The sequence below is a fragment of the Rhea americana genome, unplaced genomic scaffold (assembly GCF_003343005.1).
Source record: "Rhea americana isolate MKP2758 unplaced genomic scaffold, rheAme1 scaffold_463, whole genome shotgun sequence".
NCBI classification, from domain to species: domain Eukaryota; kingdom Metazoa; phylum Chordata; class Aves; order Rheiformes; family Rheidae; genus Rhea; species Rhea americana.
The window spans coordinates 80,823-99,231 of record NW_028186605.1 but is presented as its reverse complement, the minus strand read 5'-3'; the positions used below and the strand labels follow the sequence as shown (position 1 = coordinate 99,231).

The 18,409-nt window shown below is 38.4% G+C and overlaps 1 protein-coding gene across 1 annotated transcript in view; it reads left to right on the top strand.

Annotated features, from left to right (window-relative positions):
* Positions 1–18,409, top strand: part of LOC146589365 (adenylate cyclase type 2-like) — a gene marked incomplete at its 3' end in the record, with an annotated part of 166,108 nt that overhangs the window by 69,635 nt on the left and 78,064 nt on the right. Inside the window, exon 3 of the mRNA XM_085316348.1 lies at positions 7,267–7,428. Within this exon, the coding sequence (XP_085172474.1) occupies positions 7,267–7,428 (162 nt within the window). The remainder of the gene's footprint in view (positions 1–7,266; positions 7,429–18,409) is intronic.

The window sequence follows — 18,409 nt, the reverse complement described above, 5'->3', positions numbered from 1 at the left end:
TGTTTGCATAAGAATGTAAGGGTATGCCTACAGGGTGAGATTTGCGGTCCCTCTAACCCAGAAGTCTGTGTCTGTGAATGGCAAAAGAAGGTGGTATGATGAGAGAACACACAAGCCTGGCGCTTTATGTGGTCTATTCCCTTCATAAATCCTCAGCATCCACATTTGTGTTAGGGACGTTAGAAAGTACATCCCTGCCCCGCCTTTCTATTATCGGTTTATGGACAGGTTGTGCATGAATTTGTTTAATTTCTTTTTCAGCATACTGGTTCTCTATAACCTCCTATAGCAGCTAGTTCACTTCCTGCTATGTAAAGACATACTTTCTTTTTTATCTGTTTTAAATCGATCTTCTTCATTAAGTGCAGTTTGTTCCAGTGTTGCAGGATATGATGAACAACMGTTCCGCCTTCAACTTATCCAATTCTTTCACAAGTCTTCCTGTAGATGACTCAGAAAACAAGGCAATTTTAGCACTCGGTGACATTTTTGTTTTCTTTGGGGAGCTTACACTTTTCTTTGAATATTGCCTGGCTTTTAAAAGTCTAATTCTAAARATTTGAGCTCTGGAATTCAGACCAAGTAAAATGATGAGGACCTATATGTATTTGCAACATTTACTCTGCCTGCACAACACTTTCACATAGTTTATAGCTTGTGGAAATACCCTTCTGACACTTAAACACATACGTTTTATTAAATTATAGATACCGTGTTTATAACATTTTCGTAGGATCAATAGCTGCTGCCAATTATATGAAAACCCCATTATTTATTCAGAGAAGCTTAGATATCTTCTTTACTCTATTGTATATATAAACAACATTTGAAATCAGTAGCTTTAATCCAAGTATTTTTCCAATGGATAATTATTTAATTATCTAGTGAATTTATACTCCCTGCCTTTACACAGTAAGAAGGAAACTGGATCTTGGCAAACCTCCCTTAAATGATCCTATAATGAGCTGATCCACTTAGCATAAATATTTGCAGTCTAACTAATTATGGCAACAGAATGTTTGCTGAATTCACCATGAAAGGCAACCACTATTTTTCCAAGAATGTTACTGTCATTACACTTACATGTAAGATGTTTTCCTGAATAAATACAGATATTTTATTAGCTGATGCCTCATTACTGTTGTCTTTGTCCAAGGCAGTGCTTTCCCTTTGCTCATACTGAAGTGACACATTTAGATTTGYATGCCTGTTTCAATACCAAGATGTCATACTCCTCAAGGGGGAATTCTGATCAGAGTAACATTAAGTTGAGCAATTTTTGCCCACGTCAAACCAGTTGTCATTAACCATTTAACAGGATGTTTAAAAGGCTAGCAAGCTGGGGAAATTACGAGTCATTACTGGAGCATAATTTGTAAAAAATGAATGTTTTAAAACTTTTTATACAGTTCTCAGTGACAAAAGTAGCATCCTTTGTGGCATTCTATTTACAAAGAGAGAAAATTTAAGATGTAAAAGAGAGGGGATTTTTTTTTTAATTTGCTTCACAATATATCAAAGTAAAAATTAAAGCCACGCAAAAAGAGAAAGATGTGAGAGTTCAGTTTCTGGTTGATCATTACTTGGCCTTGTGTATGTATTTATTTCTATTTCTTTATTGGTTCAGTAGAACTGCCTTCAGATTTCTAGAGACTCATTGAATGGAGAATAAAAAATTTAAGCTTTGTATTCCAAAYAACCTTTAGTGTTAAGGCGATGCCACTCAGAACAGCAACTAGCAACACCAGGGATACAAGATTTCTGAGAGAAAGTTGGTTGCACGGACTGCAAACCCCCTGCAGTATGCGCCATCACAGTCCAAATCAATGACCTTTCAAACAGCAGTGGCTATGCACCACCAAATATTATCTTCTTCAGACCAGTTCCCTCCTGTATCACAGTTGCCAGTGTGTGGGTCAGGAACTGGAGCAGCCAGTATAAATCTGGAGATGTGGTGACAAAAATGTCATGTTTCAAAATATTCATAATGAGCTTGATCTAAAGAAGAACTTTCTTTTCCATCCTGTGCAACCAAAAAATTTCCAGTTTGCATAAAGAGTAACCATTCTTAGCTATGATATTTTGTTGCGCCTATGACAAGAGTGGGTGGTCATGAGTGGTCATGATGGTCAGTGATAGGCCACACCATGCTGTCATACCTATTAGTGTCCAGCTCTSTCTGATCATATCACTACGGTAATCTGTAATAGCCCTTTCAGAAGACCACTAAAAGTAGCTACCTAAAATCTGCAGAAAAAATAGTCCATTATATACCTATCTAAATAGCTACATAGGGCAATTCATCAGTCTTTAAATTGCCGTGGAAAAGAACTTCTGCTTATATATTCATGAACTTCTGAAGAGTGGGAGAAGAGAAAGCCAGTCCATGAAGAACTAGGATATCCCTCAACTAAATCAAGATAGTGAGATGCTTCTCTGTTAAATGATAACACCAGCATTATGAAAAGCGAATACTACATCTTACGACTCATACCATCAATGCACAAATGCTCCTTATCACTAAGGTATGGATAACAAACAAGGTCCTCAAAAAGACTTCTGCAAATCAAATACCTAAAGCAATCTGAGTTCAGATCAGGACAAAAAGGCATGTTTCAAGTAAGCAGTTATAGTGATGACTCACATCATAGATTTCTTCCAACACAGTCTCAAAACAGCAGCAAACTTTGTGGTTATGGCATGCTTTGGTGGAACCATCTGCTTTTAATAGCATCAAAAATAGTGCACTATCAAGTAATATTGTAATATTGTAATATTGACAGCTACATACACACTGACTGCAGACATGCAGTGGCATGCACTGATAAGTCTTTGCAACAGGAGAATGGAGTCCTTCAGACATCTGTCTTGTCATCACTGCTTTTTAATACTTACATTAACAGTATTCTGCTAATCCTTACAAAAGTCATAAAAAAGTTAAAGGACTGGGGTACATTCTGCTGACCGTGACTCAGTCTAAAAAGCCTGTCTTGTCTTTCTACCTGAAGAAYCAACCTACAAAGAAGCCTTTGAATATCACCTTCTACAGTACCCAACTTAAAATACAAAGATTTCTTGAACTATGTTGAATTGACCCAAGTCATACATTACCYCCTGCTTACATCTCACTATCATGCTGAAGAGTAGAACTATCTTATTTCAAGGTAGCTGAGGAGAATGTTCTTGAGCCTTAGTGAAAYTACCAAAAAGGGACCCCTGTGATAAGCAGGCAGAGTTATCAACTCCTAGGGTTTAAACAAGGTCATCAGACCATTGTTGGAAATAGTGGAAAAGAGCACGGCCAAGATTCAAGATCTATTGACAGGAGCTATTTCCATCTACATTTCTGATGAGGGTTTCTCTCCTAGCAATCCGAAGATGACTCATAGAGCCTCTATTAATTATCAGCTGGCATTTGTTGTAAAAAGACTTTTTTTTTCTGATGCTATGTTCAACGTACAAAAGTCAGTCTTGGTCTTTCCTTATTAAAGTGATGCCCATTAGTGGGAGAAAGTCAGTCTTGGTCTTTCCTTGTTAAAGTGATGCCCATTTATGGGAGAATAATAAAGCACTGAAATCATTCTTGTACCTTGAAAACCTGGGAGAGCTTGGAGAGTATCTCTGAAAATGATTGTTTCACAGAATGGTCACAGAATCACAAAATGTTTGAGGTTGAAAGGGACCTCTGGAGATCATCTAGTCCAATCTCCCTGCTCAAGCAAGGTCACCTAGTGCATGTTAGACAGGGTCACATCCAGGTGACTGTTGAATATCTCCAGAGAAGGAGACTCCACAACCTCTCTGGGCAACCTGGTCCAGTGCTCTGTCACTCTCACAAGAAAGAAGTTTTTCCTCATATTCAGGTGGAACTTCCTGTATTTCAGTTTGTGCCCGTTGCCTCTTGTCTTGTCACATGACACCACTAAGAAGAGTCCAGCCCCATCCCCTTGACACCCTCCCTTAAGGTATTTGTAGACATTTATAAGCTCCCCCCTCWGTCTTCTCTTCCCCAGGCTAAAGAGGCTCAGTTCACGCAGCCATTCCTTGTAGGGCAGATGCCCCAGCCCTCTGATCATCCTTGAAGCCCTATGCTGGACTCTCCAGTAGCTCCATGTCTCTCTTGTTCTGGGGAGCCCAGAACTGGACACAGTACTTGAGATGAGGCCTCCCCAGGGCTGAGTAGAGTGGCAGAATCAGGGAGAAGGAAATTTATTAGAATGATATTTCTTGTATCTGCAACTTCTTTTGCTTACATCCTGCCTCCTGCTGTTTTTCTACTGGTCTGAGATTGATCCAGGATGAACAGAGTGGTGTGTTAAGCATAGAAAGGGGAAATTGGGGGTGCAAGATTCTGAGGAACCACTTTAAACACTGAACAGATATGCTTTTAGTACTCTGATTTGTGGAGCAGAAYTTGAAACATAGCCTTACCATTCCCAGTACCAGTGGAAGAAACGCTTCTGCTTCTTTTAGGCTATGTAGAGTCTACAGGGTAACACCATAGCTAGTAGCTTCCAGTGTAGCAATGAATGGGGAGTGGGAAACTGCATCTCACTTCTTCAAGACATTCCTGTTCAGCAGGAACAGGACAGAACTTTCTCTGCTCAAGAGTAGTTTGCGTACCTGCCTCTGCTGCAAATCTGTTGATCTTGATCCGTATGTAAGCATTCAGATGACTGCATTCCACACATTTTTGATCATATCCTTTTTTTAAGACAGTTTAAATTCTTCCTTGAATATTTTTATTCTTTTTAGAGTTTATTAGTAAGTGAAGTTTGTTTTCAAGAATGGAGCAAATGGAATAATATAAAATTACCAGTTAAAATAATGAGGAATGTAAACATAAGAACAAAAAATCCTTTGGTAATCTTCACCGTGAAAAGAATAGTCTTGAATGGATTTTCAGAATCTGAATGACACACTTCTACAATTCCGGTTTAATGCATACTACTCTATATTGTAAACATACATACCTACCTCTTCTGAGTTGCAGCAGCGTTCTCAGACTAATATTTCACAACTAATTAAGAGCCACCTTTTGATGCCATTAAACATCGAGTATTTATTTACATGCAGATATAAGAACTGACAGGTCAGTTTGTTACTGAGTATTCTTTATCATAGCTGCAGTCAAACTCAGCCTGTTTGGTGCTGAGTAACTCTAAATACATGGTGTCAAGAGGGGTCAACACTTCCAAAAACTCTTACTTGATTGTGATTGTGGAGCGTTGGAATTCTCTATTCATTTTGACCAAGGAAAGCAGTAGAATAGCTTACAGAAGGGATACTTGTTTACAGCAGTAGGACAAATTTGGAGTTGATACAGTATTATTCTAACTGCCTAGCTGCCTGTCACTATAGGCACTGCAATATACCAAAATCCTTTTTATGTGCTTGGTAGACTGTTTTAAGACTGCTTAAGTCTTAAGATGTGAGGTTATATCCACTAGTGAGTCTTAGTAAGTGCCCTGCATATACCTTGAAGTGATGCAAATTGCCTAGTCCAGGTCTAAACAAGCTGTATTCAGGCCTAGAAAATATGCAAGCCCTATTTTTTGGAGACCATCTAGTTCAACAAGGACAATTTTTTATTGTCTAGTCATAAAATTCTCACCAATATGTAAATGACTTCTGCTCCCCAGTCAATTAGAAAAAGAAACTTTGAAACCAAGAAGCTTTTTTTCCTGAAGAGTCAGTGAGACTTGAATGCATTTGAAATCCTTCCCATAGGACTAGGGTCCAGGATTCTTCCTCAAGCCAGTCTCTAACTGGAAAGATGTCTTAGGAACTGAAGCTAGGATGACCCATTCTTAGATCCTTAGGCTTTTCCCCAGCCTTTCACAGACAGATGCTGCAGGATTTCTCCTTTCCAGCCAGCAAGAACTTTCTATATTTTTGCCAAGTTTTGAGAGCTACATCCCTCGGTATCACAGGTGATTTTTACCAGGTCTGGAGAATATGAAAATATCTGTCTTTCAGGACCCTTCTCTTACATAGACAAGTTCTCACACCCTTTGCATTGCCATTAATTTTGCTAACACTCGATCACAGTTGACACTCTTAGGGAGGAATGAAGCTAAAGTGATACTTCTGTTTCTCTGGGCTATCAGTTGATGGATTGGGAGAGAAGAAGAATAGCCAAAGAATAGCCAAATGTCCCTTTGTTTTCCAGTTATTTGTTATCCTGTTACCTGTCATGTCCTTTGCAGTTATATTTTATTTCATGCCTTGACCTATTTGGCTCTATCCTTGTGTGTGCCTATTGGTGCTTTTACCAGAGTGGTCTCCTTCTAACCTTCCTAGGCATTGCGATCATTAACGTTTTTGTGGTTTCAGGCTATACTAGGAGAAATGTTCATGTCCTGGATACAGTGTGGATTGGTTGCTGTGGGGGTATAATTGCATGGAGGGTGACACACTTTCAGAACTGTCCACTTATTAAATCTGTGCCCCAAATCCAGTTATACTTTTCAGATATGTGATGCAGTTTGGAACATACCTAATCTTTTGTGTATATAATGAAGAAGCACCTTTTGCTGCTGTTGTTTATATTGCTATCTGGAAAGTTTGTTCTGTAAAGTTAATGTGGATACTAATACCTTTAATAAGAAGGTAACAGTAAATTCTCCATAGGGGCTGTGATGGTCTGAAGTTATTTTTCATGTCCAAATATATGTATTGCCTTAAAAGGTATTTTAATGGAATTTGATATACATCATATAATTACTTGGGAAGCGTAATCTTGTTAAATCAGAATGGTTCGCTGCACTTTGGCTTTATACATAATCTAAGGATCGTCTCTCGGCACTGGAATTCCTTAGAGTACCTTCAGATCTGTAGAGAGGTATATAAATTAATTGTTATGGAATGCAGCTGGCAACCAGAAAAATACTGATCCCAAGATTATGCTCTAATTGTAAACAAGATGATTAATAAAAAGTTGAAAACATAAATCTGAAGTTAAATTTGAGACGCTAAATAAGTCAGAGTATTGTGAACTTCTTGAACGATGAAATAGTATCTTGAAATTTCTTAAATCAAATATAATGCAATTTTTTTCAAATTTTCCATTCCAAATTTTTCCTTCTTAAATGAATTCTTCCTAAATGAGTTTTCTGCAATGAATAGTGGTTAACAGTAATGTTCCTATGAAAATCTGCTGTGTAACTTTATGCTGAAGACAGTTCAAAATTAAATGATACATTTTGAGTGTTATTCCAGAGTGAATTTGACATGCTTCTTCTTTTGTCTTGCTATTTCATGCAGGTATCATTTTTCCTGTTCATTATTTTTGTGGTTTATACCATGCTGCCCTTCAACATGAGAGATGCTATAGTTGCCAGTGTCTTGACCTCTGCATCTCATACCATTGTGCTGAGCGTGTGTCTATCAAGTACAGCTGTGATAAAGGAGCACTTGGTCTGGCAGGTAAGTGTTTTGTGGAATTAAGAATTAATTGCACACTGAATCACCTGGTAAATGACACGGTAAGTACCCCAAATGTTGCTCAGGAGTATAAATTGATCTTTGATTCAAAAAGCATTGTTCTTCCAAATATCCTGAGGTCAGCTGGGTTTAAAATCTCTTGTAAGACATTGCCTGTTCTCATGAAGTCTGCTATAGGGACTTTTCTCTTACTACTCTCTTAGCTATTGTAATTGTAATTTGTAATTCCTATAATTCCATATATAGGAATTTTACAGCATCCTCTTGGCTGGGCCAGCTGATTAAGGAGAGCTGGCCAGACTTCATGGCGTTTAGAGAACCTGGTGGTGTTGGCAATCAGCTTTGGGCTTGCAATTGCTCTCTGACCCTTTCACTATAGGACACAGAATCACAGAATTATAGTATCACAGGACATGGTATGTATTAACACTATATCCAAATATAAGGAGTTGTTTTGCTGAAGATCTTTTAAATGGTGAAATACTACAGTATTTTTTGAGACATTATGAGGACCTTAGCCATCATTGATACCAACTTGTATTTTTAAGGAAAAATTTAGATTTTATTTTGAAAAGCAAATACATATTGTTTTCTGTATTATGTCATTTTAGAGAAACAGAATGCTCTTGCTTTTAGAAAATTCTTTTCATTTTGTCACTGAAGTGACACTGATGCTACTCTATTTAATCCACTGATTATTTATTTAAAAGTAAATATATTTACTTTTTTTGTAAAGATAACAGTAGAACAAGAAAGGAAGACATCCTGCTATCTGTTGTATCATGAAGTGGGGTATGATCTCTACTTTTCTTTTAAGTTATTTGAGCCTTATCTTGAAAAATATTGTGCCTCAAAAGATAATGTCAAAATTGCAGTGATTTTACAGAAATCATGCCTTGTAAGTTTTAGTTCTAGAAGATACATTTTATTTCCAGACATGGCTGCTGAAGAAGTGTGTTATTTGAGATATTGAAATTGAAATCTCATTAAAAAAAGATGCAGTCCTTTGCAGAAATTTTCAAATGGTGAGATAAATGGCTCTGCTTTTCTCTTACTGATTTAGGTTACCTGTGTCTCTGGTGCTGACACTGCTGAGTTGCACTGTATGTTAAGCAAAGGCCATGCTCTTCTGCAGTCGATATAGTATTTCAATAATACAATAATACGGCTATTGATTATTGTAGTTGAATGAATCAAGGAGAATTTTATTCTTGATTTTATGTTGACCTATAATTTTTATTCTGGGAGTATATATGCTATTAAAGCAGTATTAATATGTTTGCTACTTCATTTCTAAAACTATGCTTTGGATTAGAGTGGCTATTTGTAGAACTTATTTATTTTTCCTACCTATATTTATAGCCCATTAAGTTTGGTACAACTAAGGTAGTACTTTCCAAAGGTGTTACTTTTAGACACAGCTTGCCTCTAAAATCAAAAGAAATAAACTATGGGCTCTGTGGTGCAATTAGGGTTTTTCATCTCTTCCCTAACTTCCAGTTTCATTTGGAAAGTATGGAAGTCTTTGAGCAATTTTTAAATTTGTTAAGAGTATTTCCAGGAGATATTTTCTCTCTTTGCAAAGTGTATTAAATATTCTGAGTAGTTTGACACTTCCTGAAACTACTGAGTGCACTTGGTTGTTATGAATGTGTGGAAGGGCATAATTCATTAACATAATATATTAGGCCCTCTGTACGCCTTCTGGTTACTATATCAGCAATATACCCTAAGCTAGTATAGAATAAATGTGTGTAATTACAAAAAAAAGGGGGGGGGGGGACTCAAAACAGAGCTAGGGTAACTTCATTAAGCTCAGTCATTAAAGTCCAGAGATGTGGAATTGCCAATAGGTTGAAATGTGAAAGTTTTAGAGAAACACTTTCAGGACCAAGTTGAGTAAAACTGGGTTACAGAGCTGCACTTGACTTTGACAAATATATTATTTTGATTTTAAGGCAAGTAGTTTCTCTCAGCAAAACAGAAAATACACAATGCTGACAGCAATTAATGGCATATTTTCCTTCTGGCAAGGATTTTTTCCCAGATACAGAGAAATATGCACTTAAGGAGCAGAAGAACAGTGGTATAACCAATTTACCTGTGATTAAAGGTCTGATGATATAGCATATGCAAATGTCTGAATTGCCATTTTGAATGACTTCTGTTATCAGTGAAGAATATATACACATGTATGACTTTCTGCTGAAAAAGGAGCCTTAAATTGATTTATCCAGACCCTGTCAGTGAAGTCTTAAATATTCCTAGCCAGAAAAATTTAACTTTACCATCTCCTGGGCAGCCTATTCCACTTTAATTTTGCTCATACTAAGTTTCCCCTGGAGGAATTTGTACTTGTTGCCTCTTGTCCTGGCACTGTGCGTGCTTCTGAAGAGAGTGCCTCTGTCTTTTTTGTAACTATGAACTGAATGCCTTCTTTGCTTCAGTCTTCACTGCTAAGGGCAGCCCTCATGAACCCCAGAGCCTGGAGACAAGGGAGAAAGTCTGGAGAAAGGAAGACTTCCCTTTCGTTGTGGAGGATAGGATTAGCGATCATTTAGGCGAACCTGACATTCACAAATCCACAGGCCCTGCTGGGGTGCACTCACAAGTACTGAGGCAGCTAGTGGATTTTGTTGCCAGGCCACTCTCCATTATCTTTGAAAGGTCCTGGAGAACTGGAGAGGTGCCTGAGGACTGGAAGAAAGCCAGATCACTCCAGTCTTCAAACAGGGCAAGAAGGCAGGAAACTACAAGTCAGCCAGCCTCACCTCCATCCCTGGAAAGGTGATGGAACAGCTCATTCTGGATGTCATCTCCAAGCATGTGGAGGAAATACAGAGGAAAAGAAGGTGATCAGTAGTCAGCATGGATTCACCAAGGGGAAATCATGCTTAACCAAGCCTTCTGTGATGGAATGGCTGGGTAGATGAGGGCAGAGCAGCGGACATTGTGTACCTTGACTTCAGCAAGGCTTTTGACACTGTCACCCGTAACATCTTCCTAAATAAGCTCAGGAAGTGTGGGTTACATGAGTGGACAGTGAGGTGGGTTGAGAACTGGCTGAAAGGCAGAGCTCAGAGGGTTGTCATCAGTGGTGTGGAGTCTAGTTGGAGGCCTGTGGCTGGTGGAGTTCTCCAGGGCTCAGTACTGGGTCCCATCCTGTTCAACTTCTTCATCAATGACCGGGATGAGGGGACAGAGCGCCTCCTCAGCAGGTTTGCTGATGGTACCAAGCAGGGAGGAGTGGCTGATACACCAGAGGGCTGTGTTGCCATTCAGAGAGACCTGGAGAGGCTGGAGAGCTGGGCAGAGAGGAACCTCATGAGGTTCAACAAGGGCAAGTGCAGAGTCCTGCACCTAGGGAGGAATAACTCCGTGTACCAGTACAGGCTGGGGGCTGACCTTCTGGAAAGCAGCTCAGCAGAGAAGTGCAAAAATAAGAGAAGCAGGGAGTGCTGGTGGACAACAAGCTGACTATGAGCCAGCGATGTGCCCTTGTGGCCAAGAAGGCCAGTGGTGTCCTGGGAAGAGTGCATTAGGAAGAATGTTGCCAGCAGATCGAGGGAGGTGATCCTGCCCTTCTACTCAGCCCTGGGGAGGCCTCATCTCGAGTACTGTGTCCAGTTCTGGGCTCCCCAGAACAAGAGAGACATGGAGCTACTGGAGAGAGTCCAGCGTAGGGCTACAAAGATGATCAGAGGACTGGATCATCTGCCCTCTGAGGAATGGCTGCATGAACTGGGCCTCTTTAGCCTGGGGAAGAGAAGACAGAGGGGAGCTTATCAATGTCTACAAATACCTTAAGGGAGGGTGTCAAGGGGATGGGGCTGGACTCTTCTTAGTGGTGTCATGTGACAAGACAAGAGGCAACGGGCACAAACTGAAATACAGGAAGTTCCACCTGAATATGAGGAAAAACTTCTTTCTTGTGAGAGTGACAGAGCACTGGACCAGGTTGCCCAGAGAGGTTGTGGAGTCTCCTTCTCTGGAGATATTCAACAGTCACCTGGATGTGACCCTGTCTAACATGCACTAGGTGACCTTGCTTGAGCAGGGAGATTGGACTAGATGATCTCCAGAGATCCCTTCCAACCTTACCCATTCTGTGATTCTGTGAACTATTTTTTACATATTAGAAGTCTGTGATAAGATTTCCTCTGAACCTTCTCTCTTCCCAGATGAGCAAACCCATTTCTTTCAACCTTTCTCATATGTCAAGTTCTCCTACCATCTAATCATCTTAGTAGCATTCTACTTGACCTTCTTTAGCTCTTCACTATCTACTCGTGACACTAGTTTGTTTCGTATCCCTTAGCATATTGGAAATCAATCATACCTTCAGTTTATCAGTAGAGAAAAATCTATGTTCAAAAGTATGTGATTATTTGGAGATTAGGTAGGCACTTGCTTACTGTTTCTATCATTCCCTTTGCTTTCCTATTTGGCACTAAAAATTGACTTCAGTAAAGCTGAAGGGCTTAACATGCTTTTGATTATTCTTAGCAGTGTGCATGCAGTCAGAGATACTGAGATTAAAGCCTCCTATTGAGATAAAGAATCCTTCATCAATCTTTCTTCTAGTTGCATGATCTAATTCCTTTTTGAAGTAGGCATGTCTTTCAGGAGAAAGAAATAAAAAACAATCTTGATTTGAAAATTGGTAAATAGGAAGATCTTCCACAAACCTTATTGGTATTTTTTGTTTTGTTTTGTTTTGTTTTTTCATGGTTATTGACTGCTAGTGTTAAAAATTTTGCCTCCTTTTTCTAGTAGGAATTTCTCTAGCCTCATCATCTGGCCTTTGGATCTTACTTTTTTGTCCCGTAGACTGGCAGACCCAATGGCATCACATTTCTTTTGAAATGAGAGTGCTTCTAGACTATCATAASACTCATGATAGTCTCATAAGCTTTTCCTCAATGAAATAACTGAGCTGCCTACTTTTGTACTAACTAAGCTTTTTATTACTTTTGTAGTTTCTTGAGTCTTTATCTGTGCTTCATCAACGTGTTTCCTGCAACATGGACATTAGTATTAGGGGAAGACTCTAGTAGCAATTGCAAGTGTCAAATGTTTTTCAGTCTTGGTTTATAAGAAAGTAACTGCTTATGCATGTTTTCTGTTGACAGTTTTAATCGTAACCCTAACCAGGCACAAGGTCTAGAACCTGGTGCTCTCCTCCTTCTACCTAGGAGAGTATCTATTTAGGTGGAGATGTCACACTTTGGTTTATTTTCTGTCTTCTGGTGGCCTAGTGGTTAGAAGCACTGCAAAAGAGAACATGACTCTAGTCATGTTTCTAGAGCATTTGTCTAAAAGAATTCAATGACTTAACATCGCTTTCAGGTATTGCTGGAATGAAAAGTATTTCCCCGCTGTAAACAAATACTCTGTTTCTCCCTAAACCAGGACAGATACTAATCAAATGCTTGTGCTTTTCCAGCTTTATTGTCAACAGCCTGACTTCTCTGATCTCATAGAGGGCTGATACTGTTATTAGAGGTCAATTTGTTCTTAATTTTTTAAAAATAAGATAACCCAAATACATATATGCTCTAAGCTTTCAATTTTTTCCTGTATAAATAGTGTATGCAGGAGAATATTTTTGTCTTTTAAAAATGTTGTTTTTACTTTCTTAACAGGCAGTTTTGTTGCTTATGTGATCTTTTTTATTTCTTAGCTGTAGCTAAATGTTTTCCAGACTCTGGCTAAATAGCTCCAAACTGTCATTCATGTTTTTTTTTTTTTTTTTTTTTTTTTTTTTTTTTTTTTTTTTTTTTTTTTTTTTTTTTTTTTTTTTTATTTGTTTAAGCTGGAGTTTTCCTTGCTTTTTTGGATTTTATTGGCTGTTCCTCAAAGCACTGTAAAAGGTGTCCATTTTGAAGGTATACAATTTTAACTGTGACAGCATATATATATATATATTTATATATCTGTTTATTTGGACACTATTCAAGACTGCATACAGAAAAAGGGGTCATATTGTGATAACTTTTACATAAATTGCTACTGTGATCAGTTCCTTTCTTCTAGCCTGGCTAGATTCTAAGGTAACATTCTGTCCTGGTGGACAAAACAGATGCTAAATTAAAGTTTTGTTAATTACCAGGATGTTTAATTTGGAAATTCTAAAGATTCCAGTACACCAGATCTTGTGCCCTGAGCAGTAGCTAGACTGAGGTCTCTTACTATTCCATGGATTTTATTCTCTGTGTTAAGGACAGCTAAAGAAAAAGCTGCTGCCCTCGTCTCATGATTTACTGGTGTGTGTACACTAGATAGAACTCCAGATAATGTTTCTATGATTTCTGCTTCATAGATTTTCCAATAATTTGTTTCCAATTTGATTTTTTTTTAAAAAAAMATATGGATACTCTTAAAATTTAGGTAGATAATTTTGAGAGCATGTGGCAGGTCGTCTTTTTGGCTACTTATAAAGCTGCTGTCAGGGTCCTCATGACTGGATGATAAAGTGTTTCTGCCCTGAGAAAACTTGCAGCAGGAAGCCCATGCTGAACCAGTATGTGCTGCTGGACTGTTTGCCAAAGCTTACCACTGCTTATAGAATTCCCCTTGCTTCCCCTGACCTGTGAATCATAATTCTATGATTTTTTTTTTTTAGCAAGAGTCATGAGATGAAATTTTTATAGTTTAAAAAAATTTAAAAATATATGGTTTTAAAAATCAATTTGGAAACAAATTATTGGAAAAATCTATGAAGCAGAAATCATAAAAATGAAATGAAACCTTTTGAATGCCTAACATGTTTTGCAATTTCTATTTAAATGAAATCTGTGAAAGAACCTACCTATATGTAAATCACAAATATTTACATACATCTATTTAGCATTTTTTAGACTTAATAGTACTTCTTAAACTTGTATATCTCATCAGATCATAGGAATTTCAATGGTCTGAATGGCTAAAACCTACTCCTGTGGGTTGAGTTACCCCATAGTACACTTCTACCTAAAATGCCTTTTTTGAAGGAGATGCAGGACAGTTGTTTGTGAAGAAAATGAAGCTTAAATGACCGTGCTTTCTCCAACACAGTTACACATAATGAGCGGCAGTTACCACTGCTGAAGCAGTGGAGGGCAGTGACTGCTGCTGGAAGGAGGGAGGCTCGGTTCTTGTAGCAGCAGCTGCTGCTGTCCCTGCCCTCACCCAGCCCTTTTCCCCTTCCTTCTCTCCGCCTTGGTAGCAGCCTGGCTCACTGGTTTGTGCAGCAGCTGCAAAGCAGCTCGAGAGAGGAATGCTATAGAGTGGCTAGCTCAGTACAGTAGGCATATCTTTATAAATGTGCATGTTTATTTCCCTTTGATTTTATACTTAAATCCAGGCATGTATTAATCTCAACTGTTACTTCTTTTTACCTAACTTTTTTACAATCTGCAGATATGCTTTGTTTCATATATTCTCCAAGACTGTCTGAACAATCGGGATATGCTTATGAAAAGTCCAGTTTCATGTAAGAGTATAGATATGTAGGAGAATGCATAATTCCATTTCATAGTGTACAAGCATAACATGGAGAATGTGATCATTTTCCAGAAGCTCTCCAGTCATGTAAAGAGAAGACCTGCAATACCTAATAAGATAGAAAATTCAGCAAAGACTTGAACTTGCAATGCCAAGTTAAAGTGAGATCTTGTGGGCAGAAAGCCATGCAGCTTTTCCAGAGCAGCTCTTACCCGCAACACAAAATAAGCATGTTAGAAATGCATCAAAAATAGTTCTCATGAGATGTGTTAGAAAGCATCGAAGTAAATAGAAATCATGAAAGTAAATAGTAAATGTCTCCCCTTTTTTAAATGGAAATATCTCCAGTTAGCTTTGAGCCTTAAGATAAGGCTTTACTAAAAGCTCTTATTTCCTTTTAAGTCCACTCCATTTAAGTTAATATTTATATCAGCAAAGATTTTCACCTTGTATAATTATTTGTCACTCTTGTACTACTTTACCTTACATTTCTGGTCCCCCAAATTACAGTTTTATTATAGCAGTTTTAATTTCCCAATATATAAATGTCTTGGATCAAGAAATCTGCGATACTTTAATTCAATGATAAAATGTCTAAGTTAGAATGCTCAATATTAAGGCTGTTATATCCCCAAGAACCTAAGAAAGTTAAATTACTGGAAATCTCAGTACTTCTGAACTGGAACAAGAAATGTGCTGAACTTCCCTCTCATATTACAATGCTTGAGCAGCAGCTAAGGTCTTACCATAGGGAATACCTTTTGCAAGAGGAGCCATATTCCATAACCTTCTAAGGAATATATTGACTTACATAACTTACTAGTGGAAGGTTAAAACTATATGCATTTAGAATTTTGTAATAGTGTCCCTCCAGGTAATTTTTCTAGTGTAAACAATCTTTAATTACTTCAACTAAGCTGATGTTAGCTTTTCTCTTTCTATTTTACAGACCTTGTCTAGCCTTTTCAGTTACATGATATGCTTATGACCTGGTATTCTCAGTCAGCTTTATTGTAAGTTACTCTTCCTCCTACAGCTGGGGTATAAAATTCAGAGCAAGCTCCTAGCTCATGACATGGTGGCTGCTCATTTTGTGTGCTCATAGGGTTCCTACCTATCTTTCCATGTTATTTTCAAGAATGTAGTAGAAAACTGCCTTTTGTTGTTCCACGTTGTCCCATCCTGACAGCCATTTTTAGTGCAAGGTGAAATAAGAGGGATCATGAGCACAAACACGTCTTGTGCCACGAGGAAGCCTCGGGTGTGACAGAACTCAGTTGGCACGCCCTCTCCCCAAGTTACCGACTTCCTGAAGTTATAGAGGTTTGGGCCTCCATCTCTTGAAAAATATCTGGAATAGGATATGAACTTTTCATTTATCCTCTGATCTGCCTAATCCTCTGATGCTAAGTTGCTGATTAGTCAGCAGAATTTCTCTTCTAATCATCCGCCAAGATTTCATACTTCTACAAATTCTTGTCAATACTCACTCTTGAAAGCCCTTGCGTAGATGTCCCTTCCCTCAAACAACTTTTTACTGCATATTGGTCCTCAGTCCATTTCGGTGTAGTGATGGCTGCCAAGCTATTTGGCTTTTAATTGGATTGTTAACGACAGCCTCTGTGTACCAGTGTTGTAGGGGCTGTTGTAACATGTAGTGAAATCAGTTCATGCTCCAAAAAACCAATCAGGTGCCAGAAACAAGTAGTGTGAAACAAACTGATACTGCATGGGTTTATTCTTAGAAGCTGCAACTATGCTCCTGATAGAGCAGAAATTGTTTTCTAACTCTGAAGCTGGCAGCACAGTACAGCTTATATTTACATACCTGAATTTCCACTCCATCTTACTTCCCAGAACAGACTGGCCAGGTCTTAAGTACATTTGGGGAATAATTTGGGGCATGTTCTGTTCCCTAAGCCGTACCAAGACCATGACACTGAGCCCAACTCTAGTATCTCTTAATAAACAATAGCAGAGTTAATGCACAACTTTTTACATTGTCTTAATAGGTGATTTARAGTTATTATCATCCAAACAATGTGGGTCTTCAGAAGATTCAACTGATGATAGATGCACAGAACTAAAGCAGGCTGAAAGATGGTCTATACAGTACAGGTGGTCTATATAATAATTAAGGCCTCACGTGGGCATGAAACCTGAACAAAATCAGCCCAAATAATCCCAGCAGATATTTGTGCTCAGTGCTGCTGAGGGAAATGAGCACCCTCTTGAATCCTGAAGTGGAGGAAATTTTCTCCTTGATTCCTGAACAGGAATGATCCATTCCATTGATCCCGTAGGGCTGTGAGGTATGCAAAAGACTGGTTATGCTGCTATTCTTACTCCAGGTATTGCCTGTCTCCGCTGAGATTCATGTGATGAGCTTTAAACCAGGGAAAATAATTCTATCCAGTCCCTATTCAGGTAACTAGCTCAAACTCTAAAGCATGAGATTTAGATTTTTTTTTTTTTTTTTTAGACAGGAACACTGTTATCTTTCAGAAGCCAAAACTGACTTTTGTGCTGAAGAGGTAAAAAGGGAAGATGTGTTTGTTTAAAAGATTTTCTAAGGTCCACCTTTGAATAAATCTTTCTTATCATTAATACTGTCCCACCTTTTATGGTCTTAAGTTTAGCGACAGCTCTGTCACAGCAAGATTTGTTTAGGCTAACTGTGGATGTTGTATGGACTATAATAACTTGCCATACTTTGTCTCAACACTATTGAAGATGAGATCTTGCCCAAATATTTTGCAGCAAGAAGAGACTGTGTTCTGATCAGTATTTATTCAATACATAGTTCTACTGAAGTTGTTAAGATTATTCAAGAAAGTTAGCAGTAGCTTGTATGTGAGAGCTTCACAGTCCAACTGTGAATGAGATGTGCGGTAATCCTGGTTCCTATAGTATGCAGATGCTGAAGCAGAGTTTCGGTTTCTGGTGGAAATCTTATGGGGTTTTGTTGACAGTTTCCAAACACTGTTGGAAACCTTTACATACAGACACACACGGACTTCCCCTCTTTGAGGGGGACATTTTGGATGCTTACACAGTGGTTGGCCAATGGCAAGAAACCTCATTAAAATTTGGTCTGTGGAAAGGACTGCCCATAGCGACAACAATAAACACTTCCAGGTTGTCTGCATGGTCTATCCAACAGACACAGGTTAGGAGGCAGTAATGGAGAAAGAAATGATGTGACACCCAAAGAGACTTTTGCTGTAGTGACGGTGTCCTGTGAATTTATCTGGGCAGTGAGGTCGTGGCATTTCAGCTGAGGTCTCTGGTGCTAATGTACTACGTAGGTCCACTCACTTATCATATTCAATTAATTTCATAACATCCAATCCTTTCAAGTTGGTTGGGACTCTTAGAACCTGTATTTGATTTTTTTTCCTTTTTCTTTTTAGTAAAATAAAGATAGGGAAGGACTTTGAAAGCAATAGAAGAGAACAAATGGTTGTGATATTAAAAA